Source organism: Vipera berus (genome assembly GCF_964194415.1).
Source record: "Vipera berus genome assembly, chromosome: 1".
Lineage (NCBI taxonomy): Eukaryota > Metazoa > Chordata > Lepidosauria > Squamata > Viperidae > Vipera > Vipera berus.
In genome coordinates, this window is record NC_138202.1 from 14,299,971 (window position 1) to 14,321,353 (window position 21,383).

The window sequence follows — 21,383 nt, forward strand, 5'->3', positions numbered from 1 at the left end:
CTGTTGCTGAGTGATGCAGTTGTTAAGCGAGTTTTGCCCCATTTGATGACCGTTTGTGTCATAGTTGTTAAATGAATTGCTGCAGTTAGTAACACGGTTGTTAAATGAATCTGGTTTCTCCATGAGCTTTGCTTGTCAGTTGGTCGTAAAAAGTGATCACATGACCCCCAGGACACTGCAACCGTCGTAAATATGAACCAGTTGCCAAGCATCCAAATTTTGATCACGTGACCGTGAGGATGCTGCAACGGAGATAAGTGTGAACAGTCATAAGTCATTTCCTTCAGTGCCGCTGTAACTTTGAACAGTCATTAATCAAAGTTTTGAGGACTACGTACATGTCCAAATATCTTTGTTCTTACAACTTCATTGCCCTCTGTTCACTAAACTTCTTATGTTGATAGAAGATGGAGAAGATTGTGGTTGAATGGAATTGATAAAAAAATATTTTATCAATTCCATCCAAACACAACTTCCTCCATCTTCTCACACCCCTGTACCCATTCACTCTAACTTCACACTTGTGTTTTGAGAGTTAAAAATTCATTTATTCTCTCAGTATGATCAAAGAACCTCAAGATGTCTCTTTCATGCTGGCCAGCTGCTTTTCTATTCAATGCACAATCATTCAGCACCTCTTCAGCGTTGATCCTCTCTCCTCTTGTTTTACCACACTGCACTTCTTCCAGATCCACTTTTCAAAGCATTCAGGTTTTCTGTTTCTCTGATGTTCCCAATTCTCATTTTCATAACCAGGTCCACAGAAACATATTCATGCACACAGCCAGTTTTGCTTCTTTCAACATTCATGGCTGCCTTTCTATCTATATTTGCACACCTTAAAATTTCTCAAATCTATTTTCTTTAACAAATATTCTCCAAAGATAACAAATCTATCCATTTGCTATATATAGTTTATGTATGCATATATGTGTATGGGACGTGGTGGCTCAGTGGGTTAAGACGCTGAGCTTGTCGATCAGATGGTCGGCAGTTTGGCGGGTCGAATCCCGAGTGCCGCGTAACAGAGCACCTGTTACTTGTCCCAGCTTCTGCCAACCTAGCAGTTCGAAAGCACGTAAAAACACAAGTAGAAAAATAGGGACCACTACAGTGGGAAGGTAACAGCGTTCCATGTGCCTTTGGCATCCAGTCATGCCGGCCACATGACCACCGAGACGTCCTCGGACAAACGCTGGCTCTTCGGCTTTGAAACGGAGATGAGCACCGGCCCCTAGAGTTGGAAACAACTAGCATGCATGTGCGGGGGAACCTTTACCTTATATGTATATGTATATATATAGTGCATTCAGAAAGTATTCAGACCCTCTTCACTTTTGTCAATTTTGTTATGTTGCAGCCTGATTCTAAACTTATTGAAATTCACTTTTTTTCCTCCTTAATCTACACTCAGTAACCCATAAAGACAAAGTGAAAACAGAATTTTAGAAATGTCTGTCAATCTATTAAAAAGGAAAAAAACTGAAATATCACATTGGCTAAGTATTCAGACCCTTCCCTCAGTATCTTGTTGAAGCACCTTTGGCAACAATTACAGCCTCATGTCTTTTGTGGTATGACGCGACAAGCTTTGCACACCTGGTTTGGGTTTTTTTCTGAAATTCTTCCTTGCAAACCCTCTCAAGCTCAGTCAGGTTGGATGGCGAATGTTGGTAGACAGCCATTTTCAGGTCCCTCCGGAGATGTTCAATAGGATTCAAATCAGGGTTCTGGCTGGGCCACTCTAGGACATTCAGAGACCTGTCCCTAAGCCACTCCTGTGTTGCCTTGGCTGTGTGCTTAGGGTCATTGTCATGTTGGAAAATGAACCTTCAGCCCAGTCTGAGGTCCTAAGCACTGTGGAATAGGTTTTCATGTACTTTGCTCCATTCAGCTTTCCCTCAACCCTGACCAGTCTCCCAGTCCTTGCTGCTGAAAAACACCCCACAGCGTGATGCTGCCACCACACTTCAGTGTTGGGATGGTATTGGGCAGGTGATGAGTAGTGCTTGGTTTCCTCCAGCCATGATGTTTAGAATTGAGACCAGACAGTTCACCCTTGGTTTCATCAGACCAGAGAATAAAGCTCAGATTGTGGAAGGCTGCAGTGATAGTTGTCCTGCTGGAACTCTGTCCCATCTCCGCACAGGATCTCTGGAGCTTGGTCAGAGTGACCATCAGATTCTTGGTCATCTCTCTTACTAAGGCCCTTCTCCCGATTGCTCAGTTTGACTGGGCGACCAGCTGTTGGAACAGTCCTGGTTGTGCCAAACGTCCTCCGTTTGAGAATTATGGAGGCCACTGTGCTCTTAGCAACCTTCAGTGCAGAAGAAATTTTACTGTAACTTTCCCCAGATCTGTGCCTTCCAATAATCCTGTCTCTGAGCTCTGCAGGCAGTTCCTTTGACCTCATGGCTTTTGCTCTGCTACAGTATGTTGTCTGCTGTGAGGCCTTCTATAGAGGCGTGTGTGCCTCTCCAAATCATGTCCAATCAATTTAATTTACCACAGGTCGACTCCAATCAAGGTGTAGAAACATGTCAGCAATAATCAAGAGAAATGGGAGGCACCTGAGCTAAATTTCAATTGTTGTTGCAAAGGGCTTGAAAGCTTATGCCAATATGATATAAAGTTTTTTTTTCTTTTTACAACATTTACAGACATTTCTATAATTCTCTTTTCACTTTGCCATTATGGGGTACTGAGTGTAGATCAGTGGTTCCCAACCTTTTCTATAGCCCGCACCCTTAGAATGCTTCTGATATATTCTCGCACCCCTTACAAAAGTTTGAAATAACGGTAATGAATTATGCATATACACTATAATTTTGAAAACCCAAGTTACCGTACCCCCTGGAGTATTTTCTCACCACCACCACCACCCCACGGTTGGGAACCCCTGGTGTAGATCAATGAGGAAAAAAATGAATTTCAACAACTGTAGAATCAGGCTGAAGCATAACAAAGTTGACAAAAGTGAAGGGGGTCTGAATACTTTCTGAATGCAATACATATAGCCCTCCACCCCTACAATCACGCTACGTAGGGATGCCACAGTTTGCTTTATTAAAAAAAATACAAAATAGTATTAACAGGTATACAGTTAAACGTATACAAAGTCTACAGTTTTATTACTGTACAGTGTTACAATCAGAGAAGAATTGCAGCCCCGAATGGCTGGGTTGGCCTGGGGAAAAAAGAGATCTTGTTTTTCTAAGTCTAAACTACTTAGAAGTCATTTCAAATCTTGCCTGTGAAGGAAGAGCAAAGGGCAGGCTCCAGTTGGTGAGCAGCAAACATCAAAATGATAGCAGAAAGGGGGCGGGGAGAAGATTAACCATCATGTTGGTGTCTAGGGAACTTTCATTCTTGGAGGTTAGGGAGCATCTGAGCTCTCTAATAATGATGGATTAATCAGTATTAATCCTGGTACAAGCTTGTAGTGCAAATACATTCCTTTGGTTAAACAGATCATCTGCTCACCCCAAGAATCTTCCTTTCCCGAAACCATCTCTTTTATTCTAATGCTAAATAAAAACATGCATATCTGAGCAAGAAAGATGGATTCTACCCCACCATCTTTTAAAGTACCAAAGCCAGGATTATTAATATTCTGCTTTGCCCATGTATTTGTCATATTTATTTATCTGTCACATCTATAAAACATGCTTCTTGCTAACTAGCTGGCTGTGCTGCCTCTCTTATTTCAATGGGAACTCTGGCAGTGTTCATCCAGATCCCAAGGTAGGATTCACTACCTAGACCAAGGGGGTTCAAGCTTGGCGACTTTAAGACTTGTATACTTCAACTCCCAGAATTCCCCACCAGTATGGCTAGTTGGGGAATTCTGGGAGTTGAAGTACATGTCTTAAAGTTGTCAAAATTGGAAAAACACTGGCCTAAGGCCTAATAGGAACATGAATTTCCTAGCATTTTAAAATGCTCCCACTGGGCTTCAGAGTGCGATATACTCTGCAAGGGAAATCTTACCTATTTTTTCCCAGGAAAATTCTTGACAGGTTTATGCACCTCTTGCTTTCCAAACCCACCTGGGGCTTAAAATTCACAATGCTGTCAAAAGAGAAATGTACAGTTCCTCAGCTTCCATCAGGCAGGATTCACACACCACCAATCTGAAGAGCGGTCAATGGGTTGGGTCCTAACTGCTGTGAGGCACCTCATCTTCACTGACTGTCACATCAGAAGAGATTAGAATGATGTAAAAATTGATAGCTAAGGTCTAAAGGAGGCTTTGCGCGGACGTGCCTAAAATACACAGCCCTTCTAGAGGCCAGTACAGACCGGTCACTGTTGAGAATTGGCTACTCACACAGCACCCAATATCCCTAACTAGACCACCAACATCGGTACCCAACATATACTGTACAATACATAAGGGTGTCTTTCACAAGCAATAGCAGTAGCACTTATATACCACTTCACAGTGCTTTACAGCCCTCTCTAAGCAGGTTACAGAGTCAGCCGATTGCCCCCAACAGTCTGGGTCCTCATTTTACCGACCTCGAAAAAATGAAAGGCTGAGTCAACCTTGAGCCAGTGAGAACCGAACTGCTGAACTGCAGGCAGCCGGCAGGCAGCAGCAGTAGCCTGCACCACTGCATTCTAACCACTGCACCACCACGGCTCGTGGGCGTTGAAGTCTTGGAACAAGGTGAGTAAAGAGTGCTCCTTAGGCGCCTGTTGAATAAAAAGATAAGGCCTTTGACAAAACAAAGGAACCGTGTTACTAACCATTGTTTAGTGGAAATGTCAATTGTGGGCACAACCAGTTGCCCACCTGTGTGTGGGGGGGGGAGACAACTGCTGGAAGTGGGGGCCCGCTTCCAATGGTGAGAGGCACAGAAAAGTCCGCATTGTATTAGCAGGGTCGTCTCACATCCCCGTTATTTCTGAGAAAACAGGCGAGGCGGGTGTGAGAGCTCTCCGCAGGGCAACAGAATTTATTCCACGTACTTGTATTTTAACAACTCAGTGGCCAGAGTGAGAGACTTCATACACAACTGTTCAACTGGCAATTACAAAAAAGCCATTGGAGATGGAAAAAAAAGCCCCCAGAAGTCCCTACTACAAAATATTCAAGTTTAACCAGAGGGAGAATTTGGGAGCAAGTTATGAATTTTCCCCGTCACCTCTCCCTCCCAATTTGAGTGTAACAGCCCTTTGAAAATGTGATCAGTGCCAAACACAATCCTGCCTCTTTCTCCTCCTTTGCAGAAAACAGAAGCTAACTTTCAAGCCAGGAAGGCTGTCAGTCCTACCCCGAGCCAAAGGCAGAAGCAGCTAGTTTGAACAACTTCCTGAGCAGGGAGGGATACAGGGTCAGTGGGCAGCTTTGCCCCCTCAGTAGTTTCAAAGAAATGCTACCAGCAGCACAGACCAAAGCCATCTGGATTGTTTCCTGCAGCAGTTTGGTAGCAGCTTCTCACTTGGGAGCGTCTCTGGTCTCTTACAGTCAAGACCTAAGCAGGAAAGCGCGTCTGGAGTCACACCCCGAGGCCTGAAATCCCTGACTTTCCATAGCTTTATTCTTCTGCCCGTGACCTCCTCTGCTGTGCGTAACTCTCCCTTTCCAGGTCCTGTGTTTTAGTAGAGCTTCTTGAGCCAGGTTCCTTCCACCTGTGCAGCTCTGCTCCCGGCTTCCCTCCCTAAAATGAAGCCTGCATCCCTTCATCACCGCTTTGGCTTGCTTTCTTGACAGACGTGGGTCCATGACCGCCTTTTCCGCCATTCCTGTAGCCCAAGGCCAATCGCAAGACCACAAATTAAATATATATATAAAACATGTAAATTAAAGCTAGCTTTTAAAGTCCATAAATAGGACAGGGGAAGAGGGAATAGTGGAACTCAGTGCCTCTTGGAAGTTATTCCGATCTTCTACGATACGTCTGTCTCCAAACCCTTCCCCCACCACAGGGATGGCTGACTTTCTTGGGTCACAATGCATTTCGCCTTGACTACAATGCCTGGGCACGCAGACCCGGCCCGTCGCTTTGCCAGCCAAAGGAGCTGCTCGCTCCCAATTCCTCGGGACACCTGTGAACCGAGAGGGGGGAAAAGTCTGGGAAGGGTCCGCTGCTGGCTACGGGTGTGTCTCTGCAGGCTTTTATTATTGCCCTGTGATAAAAATGCGAAGGAGAATAGCAGCAGCGTGGAGGCGGATCATCGCTTCACTTTGGCATCTTCCTTGATCTTCCAGATCATCAGCTCCATGCAGGCTCGGGCGTCCTCACTGGAGTCATGACCTTCCACTGTTAGCAACCAGAAAAATAAGAAGCCATTCATTTACTTACGGCATGGGGTTTACAGGCCCACCTAACCTGAACAGTGGGACTCTGGGTAGCATACAGTAAAAAACAAGCAAAACTCCAAACTAAACACGACATTAAAAAGCATACCCAACGTAGAAAGCGGCACCAAACACTATCATAAAAGAAGCAAAAGGGAACTCTGTTCAACTGGACTCAGATACCTTGTGGGAGGGGGGGGAATGACAACGGGGGACAGATTTTAACCATTTTTCCAAAAGGAGAGGAGTTAAGCACTTTGCCATATGGGAGGGAGGGGAAATTAGCTATTACTCTGGGGGAGGGGGCAATTGTATCTAAGTTAAGAGGAGTAATATATTACGTAGATTTTTTAAAAAATGTTGTTTTTTCAAAAGGCAGCAAATTTTATTGCGGTGGGCATTAAGTTGAATCACTGTTAAGTGATTAAGAGAACACAGTGATCATTAAGCAAATTCATTATCCACAATGGGCTTTTTTTTTGCTGGAAACTGGAAACAAACACTGGTTTCCAGTAAACAAAATATATATTTTAAGTTGCAGACAGGGAATCCCGAGACACTGCAAATGACCTTAAAGAGCAATAGCAATAACAGGTAGACTTATATAGCGCTTCATAGTGCTTTGCAGCTCTCTCTAAGCCGTTTACAGAGTCGGCCTATTGCCCCCAACAATCTGGGTCCTCATTTTTGCCCCAAAGTCTTACCGCTATCCTGGATGATGCGCTTGAGGTAATCCGCCATCAACGTACGCAATGCCCGCTTGTAAGGCAAACCCAGGCGGTGAGGGAAGACGACAGCTGTGTCTACCACCATAGAGTGGATAAGCTAGTAAGGGAAGAAGAATATTTATTGGATTCTTCCGTACATTCTTTCTTTCCTTTTGGACTTTTAATTAAAAGTGCTTAAATACAAGAGTGTATGTTTCAAGGAAGTGCGTCTTAAAAGACAGGCCAGAGAAGGCAATGGATTTGCCCATCAACTAGCTATGGCCATCATGTCAGGGGGAAGGGCGTATGTAAAACATGTGTGTGTTTCCATGCAACGTTTACCTTTAGTGCAAACAAGTCACTTTCTAAACTATGGCCTATCAGGATAGTTTCTGCGCTGAACATACTCAAGAGAACCGCCTGGACATCCCGAAGAGTTATTGACGCATTCTCCAGATCTGCCTCTGTCACACCTGAAAACCTGCCAAGGAAAACTGGTATCGTCAGCTGTTTTGTTGTGTTTTGAAATTCTGCTGCTTTTCAGACATATGGTTACCACCCATCACGTGTGCAACTGTAGGCTAACTCCAGCTGAGAGAACCTCCTCCCTTTTCTTTCACAAAACCTCTCGAGCAAAATGGACCCCGGTTTCTTTTTGGCAGCACCCCCCCGACGAGGATGGCTAAAAACAGAAGGAACGCTTCTCCACCATCTTGTGCTGGGAAATAGATAAAAACTGTAATATGGGCAGGAATGCAGGTACAACACAAATTCAACTTCCCCCTCAAATCCAGCACCACCCACATGTGTCACATGTGCCCTCTGACCTCTCCTCGATATTACACGTTTGTAAATATCGCCACAAAAAGTGCTCCCGGCCCTGCCTTATTGGAAAGAACAAAGTTCAGAGCAATAACCCAGAAAGAAACGCGAAAAGCAGGTTCCCCCCCATAGGAAAAATACCCAGCTCATTTATTGGGGCGATGTGATCTAGACGGATCCAACGGTTTGGGAGTGCAAATGTTCTGAATTAGTTTTTCTGATTCACAAACCAGGACAAGCAGAGAACAAGGCAATGAATCTGAAGTTCAAAAAATGGAAAATCGCCTGCTGAAACTCAGAAATCCCGCATGGAGGAAGTTGGGTCAGCCTAGCTTGTGCCACACGGCTTTCTTTCTACGGCTTCAGCAGGCAAGTCTAAAGGTGCAGATGCTTAGCAGATACCCTGGCCACTCAACGGCTGTCACCAAGCACGCAGACTTTTGTTTGTATTCCTCGTGCATTTTCACAATTTGTGGGGGCCTCACCGAGTGTTGTAATCCACAACTTTGGAGTCTGGCTTGACAAAGGTATCGTAGACCACTTTCAGGTCTGAGTTGATCACAGTGACACGCGTCAGCTCTAAACCCTGCTTAGTGTAACACTGCAGAAGACAAGAGGTGAGAGACACAAAGAAAGCATGTTTTAGGAGAGGTTCCCACCAGCTGTTGGGCAACAACAGCCATTCATCAGACCTCAAGCCAATTTTGCAATCAGAGGGAAAGACGTGAAAAAGAATCAGGGGGGAAAAACACGATTCAGAAAAGTTTCCAGTAATTTAGGCGTCGGACTCGGTATGCCTTATTTTAACCACATTTCTCTTCTGCCTTCTTTCTGAGGAGTTCAGAAATTGTAATTGGTACCTTCCGCTCTGTATTTTATCTCTACAGTAACATTCTCGGCTAGGGTTAAGTCTAGTACCAAGGACCAGTCCTAGATCCCTCTGCTCGGATAGCCCCCCGCCTCACCAGATGTTCTCCTCTGCAACTCCCAAAATTCCGACCAGCAGAGGTAGACTGATGGGAATGCTAAGAAGGGGTGCAGCTTCAACAAACCTGAAAGAGCACCAGTTTGGGGGAAGGGATATAGCAGGTACATCTGTGCCTGAGCCCCTTCTCATTTCATTTATTAAATTTATATACCGCCCTTCTCCCGAAGGACTCAGGGCGGTGAACAGGGCATATATAAATAGAAAATACAAAAATTAAAAGAGAATTAAATAATCGCCCAGATAAAACAGTAACAATATAAAAACCCATTAAAAACCCTAACATCCCCCATCAGGCCAGGCCAGCTTGTTCAAATAAATGGGTCTTCAGACCGCGCCGGAAGGAGCAAAGGTCTGGTGCCGTCTGGAGCTCAACCGGCAGTTGGTTCCATAAAGCCGGAGCGCCCACAGAGAAGAACCTCCCCCTGGGGGCCACCAGCCAACATTCTCTGACCGGAGGCACCCTGAGGAGGCCCTCTCTGTGGGAACGCACAGGGCGGAGGGAAGTTGACGCCGGCAGCAGGTGGTCTCAATGATGCTCAGACTAGAATTTTTATAAAAAAGTTCAATTCTGCAAACACACGAATTATGGAAATGTGATGAAATTGGCTTCTTTAACCACATCCCGGTTTATGTGCTTGCTAATTGCCTCCTCTTGAATCTCAACAGCCTTGTTTTACTTCGAAAACCCTTTCTGTCTTACCCAAACTCTTCACTGAGCATGCACGGTGGTGTCAAAGGTGTTTCCGTTGGGGCACAACATTTAAATACACATTTCAGAAGAAAGATGGAATCCTTAAGGTCATTCTCTATATGCATCGCCAACCTACCATTTCACAATCCAAGGCGTAGATGCCAGGATGCCCACCTGCCCGTGGCAACTTTTCAAACGTCTTCACAAAACCTTCCAGACTTTCCTTCCGGCCGTCATGGACATGTTGCTTAAGGTGAGAGTGGGGGAAGAATTAAAGAAGCGTTAAAAAGCAATGCCCGGAGAAAGGATCGGGAGGACTCCAATCTTGCCCACTTTTAGTTAGCAGACCAGACCGGTGGTCTTGCAAAATGCCAACCTGAGTAAACACAATACGGGAAGTAAAGGTTACCTTTTTTTTTTTTTTACCGGTGGGTGGAGAGAAGACTGAAAACTGACCTGCTCCATAACGCAGAATCAAAAGATCAATAACAATTATAAGAGTGAAAGAGAACGCCCTTGCTTTGTTACAGAACAATAATAATAATAAAAAACTGACAGAAGTTCTCAAGAACATCCGAGAGAACCACACAGATAAACAAGTCTATCTGGACAGCAAATCTTTTCAAAGAGCAAAACTTGTGATGTCTCGGGGGGGGGGAATAGGATGTACTTCTCCTATAATGTAGATAAGGAACCTTGATAGTGGGCCCAATATCCCATCATCTTTATGGTGGAAAAGGCCATCTTGAAAATGGGGACGTATCAAGACAGCTCCCAGGAGCGTCAGGTTTGAGCACAAAACATTTTACCCGCTCCTAGTAGGGACGCGGTGGCTCAGTGGGTTAGGACGCTGAGCTTGTCGATCAGAAGGTCGGCAGTTTGGCGGTTCGAATCCCGAGCGCCGCGTAACAGAGTGAGCGCCTGTTACTCGTCCCAGCTTCTGCCAACCTAGCAGTTCGAAAGCACATAAAAATGCAAGTAGAAAAATAGGCACCACTACGGTGGGAAGGTAACAGCGTTCCATGCGCCTTTGGCGTCCAGTCATGCCGGCCACATGACCACGGAGATGTCCTCGGACAAACTCTGGCTCTTCGGCTTTGAAACGGAGATGAGCACCAGCCCCTAGAGTTGGAAACGACTAGCACGCATGTGCGGGGGAACCTTTACCTTTTAGAGAGGTGTGGACTAAAATCTCTGGAGAGCAAAAAGATCTGATCTCCTTTAGTTTTCCTCACAGCTCTATTTCTATATCCCTCTAAATGCACTGAGCCCCAATCTCTCTCTCAGAGTGGAGAAGCCCATTTCCTCAAGAAATGCAGCAGCCTCGGGCCTGTGCAGAATTACTTCCTTCTCCTACCATCATTTTCCCTTATTCTCTGTCAAGGAAAGTCCTGCGGACGTCTTCATACTGTGACCAGGGTTACTATGTAATCACGATATACTCTGAATTATAGCTTTGGGATAGGGTGGTGGTAGTGGTGGGTCGAACACGTGCTAACAGCACGATCCAGCTGAAAAAAAAAGTACACACAGTCTTAGGCTGGATCAACCAAAGCCTAATATTAAGTTCAGGAGAATTTTTTGTTTAGATCATACTTGGGAAACACCAGGTTGATATTTTAGGAAGGGCTTTCTTAAACTGGAATATGTTCAGCGGAGAACTTAGATGATACCAGCCCTGGAAGGAAAAAAAAACTTCTGAGGAGGTATACTGGGTATGTCTTGTCTAGAAAGGGGGGAAAAATACACAAAGATGTGATAGCTGCCTTCAAGTATCTCAAAGGCTGTTGTGTACAAGATGGGGTAACACTGATCCAGGGGGGGGAAAAAAGACAAGAAACAACGGATTTAAAATAACTAGAAAGTTGATTTGGGTTGGTCATCAAGCAAATTTCCCAAATGCCAAGAGCTGTTCCACCATAGAGCAGACTGCCTCAGGAACAGCTTTCACTGGAGGTGTCTCAACAGAAGCTGAAGGGAGTATCTGTTGGAGATACTACAATAGCGGACTCTTGCACGGAGCACATGGTTGGATTAGATGACCTCAAAGATCCCTTCCAGACCTTACATTCTGTGATTCTTTGATCCCCGTCCTTCTATTTGGGGAAAGTGTTGAGACTGCAGCATTGTCCTCGGTAGCCAGGGCCCCGTTCTAAGCTTCCCTCTCAAGCTCTTACAGAAAATTCATGTCTGCTGAAGATTTAACAAGCCACAATGACTAACTGGATGAAATTAACCCTCGTGGTAAGAGGAGGAAATATTTTTGATATAATGGCCCATGTGTTTCATGGCATAGAGCCTCGTTTTCTTGAGTGGCCCTTGAGCGGCCGCGTATTTCCAATTGTCTCAGCCAATCCAGTATGTTTGAACAGCTCCTCTCTATTAAATGCTGCCATCTTGTGGGACTGAGGAAGTGGGCCTTCTCTGTCTCTGCCTAGGGAGCAGCATTCCCTGTGAGAGGCAAATGGCACTCCCTCTCCTCGGGTTCTGGAAAGCCCTTAAAACCTGCATTTGTTCATGGGCCTGGATTTCATGTGCGTACTGATGCATTTGTGGGGTCCCATTGTATCCGTTAACATTCGGATAAAGTCTTAAGTTTGGGCTGCTTATTTGGGTGTGTGTTTTTACTGTTTGCTGGATTTTCTAGGCCAGGGGTGTCAAACTCGCAACATCACGTGACGTGTTGTGACTTTTTTTGCCATTGCCGGCAATGGGGCCGGCACGGTTTCGCTATGATGCATCCGGCCCGCGGGCTGGCAGTTTGACGTTCCTCTTCTAGGCCATCCAAAGTCTAATGCAGGGGTACCTAACCTTGGCAACTTTAAGACTTGTGGACTTCAACTCCCATGCTGGCTGAGGAATTCTGGGAGTTGAATCCACAAAATCTTCAAAATTGCCAAGGCTGAACATCCCTGCTCTAATGCATTAGACCGCTATCACAAATTTAACAGTAAATGAAATATTTTGTCCTATTACTACAGAGAATAGCTGATAGAAGGAGCCATGGCTTTTTTCAAACCAAAATAAGATTGAAAAGCATCTCCAAAGCAACTTCTATGAAACAGAGATCAAAGTGGCAAAGCTGTGACTATGCTGAGAGAGAAGGTGGTCCACTTTACCTTGTACTTCATGGTTTGACTTAACATGGTTACATACTTTTGCAATTTGGCATCCGAGTGAACCCACGGCTCCTGAACAACAGCTATAATGTGTTTCCCAGCCACCTGGCACTGCAAAAAGAGAGAGAGAGAGAGAGAGAGAAATGCTAAGTGGGAAACCTTCACTGTGCACAAAACCATCAATCAAAGATTAAGCAAAAACTAGTCTGGTTGAGATAATCCTGATTTTAATACTAACACAATTCCTTTCTATCAAACTACTTGGGGAGGGTTATGTTTAAAATTATAATGAAGATGCAGGCTAGGAAAATGATGCTAAAGGAAAAAGAAAGCAAACAATAGTATGAGCAATTGCATAATGAACATGGAAAGCTAAAATAGCTTACTTCTGAAAGATTTGTAAGCCGTATCATTTAAATAATCTTTTTTTTTATTGAAAAGTTTTAACATACAGTTTATCTTTAACAGTCCCCCCTCCCCCTCCCCTCTCCCTCCCTCCCTACCCCTCCCCCCTCCCCCCCCCCCCGACTTCCCAGAGCTAAATACAAGGTATAGGAAAAAAACAATCATAAACAACCATATACTAACAACCATAAACTCTAAAATCTATCACTCTCTAGCTTATATAGGATAATACAAACCTTAATAATATTAAATATATATAGAGAAGAAAAAAAAAAGAAAAAAAGAAAGAAAAAGAGAAGGAAGACTTATTCAAATGCTACATGAAACTTCTTAACCCTATATTTGTTCTGGATATACTCAATCCATTTTCTCCATTCCATAATATAACGTTCTTGCGAGTGATCTTTCAAATAAGCCGAAATCTTTGCCATCTCTGCCAGGTCGGAAACCTTTAAAGTCCATTCTTCTATGGTCAGCAGTTCCTCTTTCTTCCAATATTGACCTATTAAAAGTCTTGCTGCCGTAATTAAATTCAACATCAACTTAGTGTCCACAACCGTAGCATCTGTGATTATTCCCAACAAGAAAAGTTGCGGACAAAACTTTATCCTTTGCTTGAAAATCTTCTGCATATTCCACCAAATTTTTATCCAGAAGGCCTTAACCTTTTTACATGTCCACCATATATGAAAATATGTTGCATCTTCATCACCGCACCTCCAACATTTTGGTTGATAATTCGGATACATACTTGCAAGCTTTTTAGGATCTAAATGCCATCTATAAAACATTTTATAAAAGTTCTCTCTTAAATTTTGAGCTTGTGTAAATTTTACGTTCCTCACCCAAATCTTTTCCCACGTGTCCATTGTAATAACTTCTTGAATATTTTGGGCCCATTTTATCATACAATCCTTAACAAGTTCTGTTTCTGAGTCAATCTCTATCAATGCAAGATATATCCGTTTAATATGTGCTGGTCCCTGATTTCTAATTTGCTTTATCAGATTTTCATCAGTCATTGTAAAACCAATTTTCTGGTCTTCTTTCCACCTGGCCCGTAGCTGAATATATTGAAACCAAGTTTGAACAATCTCCTCATCTCGCAAGAAGCTATATGGTTTCAAACTCCAGACATTTCTTTCCAAGCTTAAAATCTCTTTATACGTAGTCACATCATGTTTAAAACCCACATTTATATTTTCTATTGCGTGTTTTGGAATTGCCCACAATGGTATCTTGCAGTCTAACGTATGTCTGTACTTCTTCCAAACTCTCAGCAATGCCTGTCTTAAAATATGCACTCTAAACACATTATCTACCTTCTTATCATACAACAAATATGCATGCCAACCAAACAACAAGTCGTGGCCCTCAAGATTTAATAATCTCTCTTGTGTCAAATTAATCCAATCACTTATACCTACTAACGCAGCAGCTTCATAATATAATTTAAGATTAGGCATTTTAAGACCACCTCTTTCACGAGTATCCTGCATAATCTTAAGTTTAACTCGTGGCCTTTTCCCTGCCCAAACAAATTTATTGATACCTCTCTGCCATTCCTCCAAATTAGAATCTTTCTTAAGAACCGGTATCATTTGAAATAAGAATAAAAATTTAGGCAGGACATTCATTTTCACTGCTGCGATTCGCCCCAACAAAGACAATTGCAATTTTTCCCAGCTCTCCATTTCTTTTTGGATTTTTCCCCATAATTTTTCATAATTATTTTTATATAATTTTGTATTAGAGGGCGACAAAAGCACCCCCAAATATTTGACCCTTTTGACAATCTCAAATCCAGTTAACCCTTCTAAAAGGGCCTTTTGCGATGCTGTCATATTTTTGGCCAAAATTTTAGTTTTTTGTACATTAACTTTAAATCCAGAAACCTTCCCATATTGCATTATTATCTCCATCAGGTCCACAACAGAGCTCTCCGGCTGGGTCACTGTAACAACCAGATCGTCTGCGAACGCTCTCAATCTATAATCCTGATCTCTAATCTGTATACCCTTAATTCTTTCCGAACTTCGTATTTTTACCAATAATATCTCCAATGTTAACACAAATAACAAAGGCGATAACGGGCACCCTTGCCTTGTACCCTTCTCAATATTACATACTTCTGACAAACTATTGTTAACTATTATTCGAGCTGTTTGTTTTTGATATAATGCCCTAATTGGTTGCAAAAATTTATCCCCAAAATTCATTTTATCTAAAACTTTCATCAAAAATTGCCAATTCAATTGATCAAAAGCTTTTTCAGCATCTAAAAAAATTAGCGCCGCAGGGATCTGGTTGTTCCTTTCCAAAAATTCCAACACATCAACTATATGCCTCACGTTATTTTTCATTTGCCTACCACTAATAAACCCAGTTTGATCCCCATGAATCACCCGTTGCAGAACCCTCATCAATCTATTAGCCAACACCTTAGCAAATATCTTGTAGTCTGTATTTAATAGTGATATCGGTCTGTAGTTTTTTACTTGAGTAGCATCTTGGTCTTCCTTCGGAATCAGAGAGATAAAGGCAGTTCTCCAAGATGGAGGCACCTTTCCCCCTCTCTGGATTATCTGGAACAATTCCTTTAACGGTTTAACCATCTCTAATTGTAAATTTTTGTAGTAGGCCGCAGTCAGACCATCTGTACCTGGCGCTTTATCCACCTTCAACTTTATCGGAGCTTCACAAAAGCCCTCTTGATATATAAACAGAGTCTGAGGGAACAAATAATGCCAAAGTGTGATGTCTGTGGAGATTCTCATCATCCAGGTCGTAGTTGTCTCAAAAGGTGCTTTTTCAAAAAGTAACTGGACTGTTTTTTGAGAAAGAAAAACAAGGCCTTTTACTTCCCTTCCAAGAAGCTTCATCAGTTGTGACTGGACTGTGGGGGGGGGATCCTATCCTTCCATCCTATCCTTCCATTTCCCTCACCATCCAGTCGCAACTGATGAAGCTTCTTGGATGAGAAGAGAAACGTCTTCTTTCTCAAAAAGACAAGTCAGGCTGCCTTTTGAAAAAGGCTTCTCTCATTTTTTTTTTCTCATTGTCCTCCAATATCCAAAGTGCCACCTGACTACGTGACATTACTATTAGAGAATGGAGAAATACACGGCCACGAGCAGAGAACTAAAACCTAGCTGTCTGAGCTCTCAGATCAGCTTGCAAAACGCCATCTGTGCAGAACCTCACAGGTTTCCTGTCAGGATAAAAATCAATGTCATGCACTTTGAATTCCACTGGAGAAAGAATATGTTTTTTTTTAAAGAATGTAAAACTATTACCTCTCTGCTTGCGCAATCTCCCCCAGTGATGGATGCATTCTTCTTTACGGACACAGTTTCCAGAAGATGTTACCATGTATTCTGTGCCACAACGACAGCAAATCCTGCAAGAACCTTCCAGAAGAAAAAGAAGTGTGTGAAAAAGTATAGATTTTGGGCTCTCGGTCCTTTCTTGTATATCTATCTAAAACACTCGGCTTGCGACCACAACTGGAAGTGAATTTCCAGTTTACTAAGCAAATCGGTTGTGAAGTGAGTTGTGCCCCTTTTTTAGCCACCTTGTTTTGCCACGGTTGTTAAGCAAGCTCCTGCAGTGAAGTGGATCGTTTGGTTGTTAAGCGAGCCAGCTTCCCCCATTGACTTCTCTTGTGGGAAGCCGGCTGGGAAAGTTGCAAATGACAATCCCGTGATCCCAGGACCATGTTGCCGGGCGCCTGAATTCTGTCCCCGTGACAGTGGGGATGCCGAGACAGTTGCAAGTGTGGTGGCTGGTCACAAGCCACTTTTTTTTTTTAGTGCCGTTGTAACTCTGAATGGTCACTAAAGGAAAGGTTGTATGTCAAGGACTACCTGGAGTTCAGACAGACAAAACACACTTTGCGTGTCAACATCCTCATTCATACCGGAGAAAAGTTTTGTTTCTTGCGGCAGAAAGTTTGCAGTCATTCAGCTGAGGAAGACCTGGTTGGTATTACCCTGACATATGGGGTCTACCGAAAAGACTGAAATCTATGGGGGGAAAAAGACAGTTCCTTTCTGTCGCTGAAGGATGTACAAATATTATTTATTTATTATTTAAATTTATATACCGCCCTATTCCCGTAGGACTCAGGGCAGTTTACAGGGAAAATTAAAATACATAGTATACAAAATTAAAATCAGTTAAAACTATTAATTAAATTACAATCCCTGAAGTTAAACTAAAACCCAATTAAATTAAATTAAATTAAAACCCCTCAGTCTGGAAGCCCCTTACTGTTGGCTAAGGCCTCTTCTAGGGCAATTGTAACTGCCGCAACAGCATGAAAGAATATGAGAAAAGGGGAAGATTATTAAATACCCAGAGATTAAACACATTGCTGTATTTCATCAATTCCCCCCTCACTTTCAGACCCCATCGTTGTTTGTTCTGACCATGGTTACTGTACTGTCCCTGCCAGCTTATCATGCCAAAACCACACCTTCCTCTGATCTGATGGCAACGAACACAGAGAACTGCTTTAGACTTAGGGACGGAATCCGTTTACCTGGCCTAGTGCTCCTCTTATGACTGACATTTAACTTTTTGCTGTCTCTGACAGAGGTCTTCTCTCTGTGTTGGCTACTTCAGATCTTTAAAGTGGAAGAGCTGCAACCTAGCCTGGGCCCTGGGCCCTCCATTTGCTTCCAAGGTCCTAGCACCAGCCTTGAAGCCTTCTGGGGCAATCGCTCTACTGGATTCTGAGGTGGCATTTTATGACTGTTAAATAAGACAGATAGACTGACAGACCACAACCTCTGAAATGTCTCCTCAGACACAGGGCACCCCCTAGATCACCAATCTCTTCTTCACTACAGGTAGTCCTTGCCTTATGATTTATGTTGTTGTGTTGTTGTTGTTGTTAGTTGCGAAGTCATGTCTGACCCATCGCGACCCCATGGTCAACATTCCTTCAGGCCTTCCTGTCCTCTACCATCTTCTGGAGTCCATTTAAGCTCACGCCTACTGCTTCAGTGACTCCATCCAGCCACCTCATTCTCTGTCGTCCCTTTCTTCTCTTGCCCTCAACCTTTCCCAGCATTAGGCTCTTCTCCAGTGAGTCCTTCCTTCTCATTAGGTGGCCAAAGTATTTGAGTTTCAACTTCAGGATCTGGCCTTCTAAAGAGCAGTCAGGGTTGATCTCCTCTAGGACTGACCGGTTTGATCGCCTCGCAGTACAAGCGACTCGCAGGAGTCTTCTCCAGCACCAAAGTTCAAAGGCCTCAATTCTTTGGCGCTCAGCCTTTCTTATGGTCCAGCTTTCACAGCCATACATTGCAACTGGGAAGACCATGGCCTTGACTATACGCACTTTTGTTGACAGGGTGATGTCTCTGCTTTTTAGTGTGCTGTTTATGATTGATGTCTTTTAACAATTGGTCAACGTTACCACAGAGTTCCCAAAAGCCATTTGTGATCTGTTTTCAAAGTTACAGCAGCTGCACTTCTCCCTACATTCACACGATTGTATTTTGGGTGTTGGCAAACCATTTGCAGCGACTGTGATTTGTGACGTTTTTGCTGGTTTCTGGTGTTTAATTCGTTTCTGAGGGGAAAAACACTCATTGGGGAAAAGTTACTTGCTCAACGACTGTAGCGTTCACTTAATGCCCACAGCATTCACATAACGACCGCTGCAAAAATTATACAGGGAGGCCTCAACTTACAACTATTCTTTTGTTCAAAGTTACAACAGAACAGGAAAAAAAAGTGACTTTTGACTACTTTTCGCACCTATGACTGTTGCAGCATCCCCATGGTCATGTGACTCTTGAAACCTAGCATGTATTTATGATGGTTGCAATGTCCTGGGATCATGGTTTTGAGGACTTCTGATAAAGTCAATGGGGAAGCCAGATTCACTTAATAGCAGTGTTACTAACTTATCAACTGCAGTGATTCACTTAGCATCTGTGCCAAGAAAGGTCATAAAATTGGGCAAAACTCACTTAACAAATGTAATAATAATAATAATAATAATAATAATAATAATAATAATAATAATAATAATAATAATAATAATAATAATAATAATAATGATGATGATGATGATGATGATGATGATGATAATAAAAAAGTAGAGGTTTTCTACTCCAACCCCCTGCTCAGACAGGAAACCCTATACCATTTCAGACAAATGGCTGTCCAGGTTCTTCTTAAAATCTTCCAGTGTTGGAGCATTCACTGCTTCTGGAGGCAGGTTGTTCCACTGGTTAATTGTTCTAACTGTCAGGAAGTTTCTCCTTAGTTCTAGGTTGCTTCTCTCCTTGACTAGTTTCCATCTGTTGCTTCTTGTCCTGCTTTCAGGTGCTTTGGAGAATAGCTTGACTCCCTGTTCTATGTGGCAGCCCCTGAGATATTGGAACACTGCTATCGTGTCACCCCTGGTCCTTCTCTTCGTTAGACCAGACATACCCAATTCCAGCAAACATTCCTTATATGTTTTAGCCTCCAGTCCCCCGATCATCTTTGTTGCTCTTCTCTGCACTCTTTCTATGTCTTGCTTAGAAATAGAAATTTTGGATTCAATTATGCTTGTTTAGTCCTCGACTTAACAAGCATAACTGAGTCCACAATTTCAATTGGGTCCAGTCATGTGATGTCTCAACGTACTACTTCAACGACTTGCAACTGTAATTCTAGGGTCAGTTATGGTTCTATGTCGAGGACTACTTGTAGTTCATGTGCCTGCACCTCTGGAATGGCCTAGCAATTCAAGAGAAGACCTTCAGGGCTGGTCTAAACACCTTGAAACCTAGCCAGAACAGAAAACCTACAAACAGGACAGCCATCTGTAATCTTCTCCTGTTTTTCCTCCTATGTATTCAAACCAACATACTCATCCTTAGATCCAGAGGATTTGCAAGTACACACAACACTCCAGCACAAGGATCCAGGAGACCACAATGGACATCGCATGTCCATCACTGGCATCACTCTGCACTTCTCAATTGTATTTAGTGCAAACGGAAACTCTCACTGTTCACTGCTTGCTCCAGTCTGGTGCTACAGACAGAGTTCTGCATGAACCTATGTAAAATGTGACCTGCTGTTATAGGAGTTGCAAATTTTCACGGTTTAGCACAGGAACAAAGGGTCTACGTGCAAAAATAAAATAATATCTATAGTAAGTAGCTTCAGAAGATGCTTAAAAGCTCATTAACATCCCATCCACAAGCAGTCAGTGGGGATGTCTGCCTTGAAGGGAATATACTGGCTGAAGGTTCCTTTCCTGACCTCTCTTCTTCTTCCCATTAAACAAAACATCTGAATGGTTCTTAAGAGTCAGAAACTCTCTGGTCCAGCACAACTCACCATCAGTCAATTTCTTCTCCTCCATAGCAAAGACAACAGCCCGGCCAGGTCTCTCGGGACACGGTAACGGGTAGCCATGCTCCTTCAACTCATCCTCTGTCAGCACATATTCTTTGAGCCTTCGGTACAAAGTAGCCCCTGAGAATGACAAAGGTTAGGAAATGTTTATCTCGCCATTTTCTCTAGCTATTTTCAGACCAATATCATCCACACACCCGGAAACATTCTGGACAGCTTATACAGCAATAAAATGGCAATTGCAGTTGCAAGCAGCATAAAACCACAAGCCAAGGTAGATCTAAGCATCAGGCGGGTGGGGTAAAGTAGGAGAAAATGCGGAGAAGAAACGCTAGGCAGTTTTGTACAAAGACCATCATCAGAACAATCTGGCTGGACTAGGGCCAGGGGTAGGCAGCCTTGGCTCTTTTGTGACTCGTGGACCTCAACTCCCAGAATTCCTGAGCCAGCCATGCTGGCTCAGGAATTCTGGGAGTTGAAGTCCACGAGTCACAAAAGAGCCAAGGTTGCCTATCCCTGGACTAGGCCAAGGCCTATGCGTGTTCAGCATTTTGTTCCTTATGGTGGTCATTTCCTCTGGGGTGATGGAGACATATCCCTCTTGTAACTTTGTTCTCCAGATGCATGTATTCTGAGATGGGCTGTCCTCAGGACAGAAATAACCCTAATCGTAACTATGATAACTAAAGATAAGACAGAGTATTATGAAATTTGGGGAAAATTTTACGAGTGGGTGAAAAAAGAGAATATGCTTAAAAGACGGCTAACACTAATTTAGATGGAAGAAAAATGAGGAGATAAGGAGGGAGACCCAGGTGACACAGTATTGCATAACTGGAGGTAGTATAAAAATTTATAGAAGTATACACCGAGAAGGTCAGATTTATAGAAATATTGATGTAATAGAAAATTAATGTTATCATACCTAATATAGACACTGAAAATCCAAGGAGAGGAGCTGCTCGGACATCAGCCC

General features: G+C 43.2%; 1 protein-coding gene across 7 annotated transcripts in view; it reads right to left on the minus strand.

The window, feature by feature from the left end:
- Positions 1-3,047: 3,047 nt before the first annotated feature.
- Positions 3,048-21,383, minus strand: part of REXO1 (RNA exonuclease 1 homolog) — a 56,934-nt gene continuing 38,598 nt past the window's right edge. The window contains exons 9-18 of one of the 7 annotated variants that reach the window (XR_014028678.1): positions 20,390-20,527; positions 16,336-16,449; positions 12,672-12,745; positions 9,652-9,762; positions 8,322-8,437; positions 7,357-7,495; positions 7,012-7,132; positions 4,522-5,751; positions 3,991-4,071; positions 3,048-3,187 (exon numbers count right to left, since the gene is read on the minus strand). Coding sequence is in view for 3 of the 7 variants with exons in the window: in XM_081345786.1 (XP_081201912.1) it covers positions 5,474-5,751; positions 7,012-7,132; positions 7,357-7,495; positions 8,322-8,437; positions 9,652-9,762; positions 12,672-12,745; positions 16,336-16,449; positions 20,390-20,527 (1,091 nt within the window). In the remaining 4 variants the exon portion in view is untranslated. The other 6 variants (XR_014028679.1, XR_014028680.1, XM_081345786.1 and 3 more) reach the window with 6 other exon arrangements.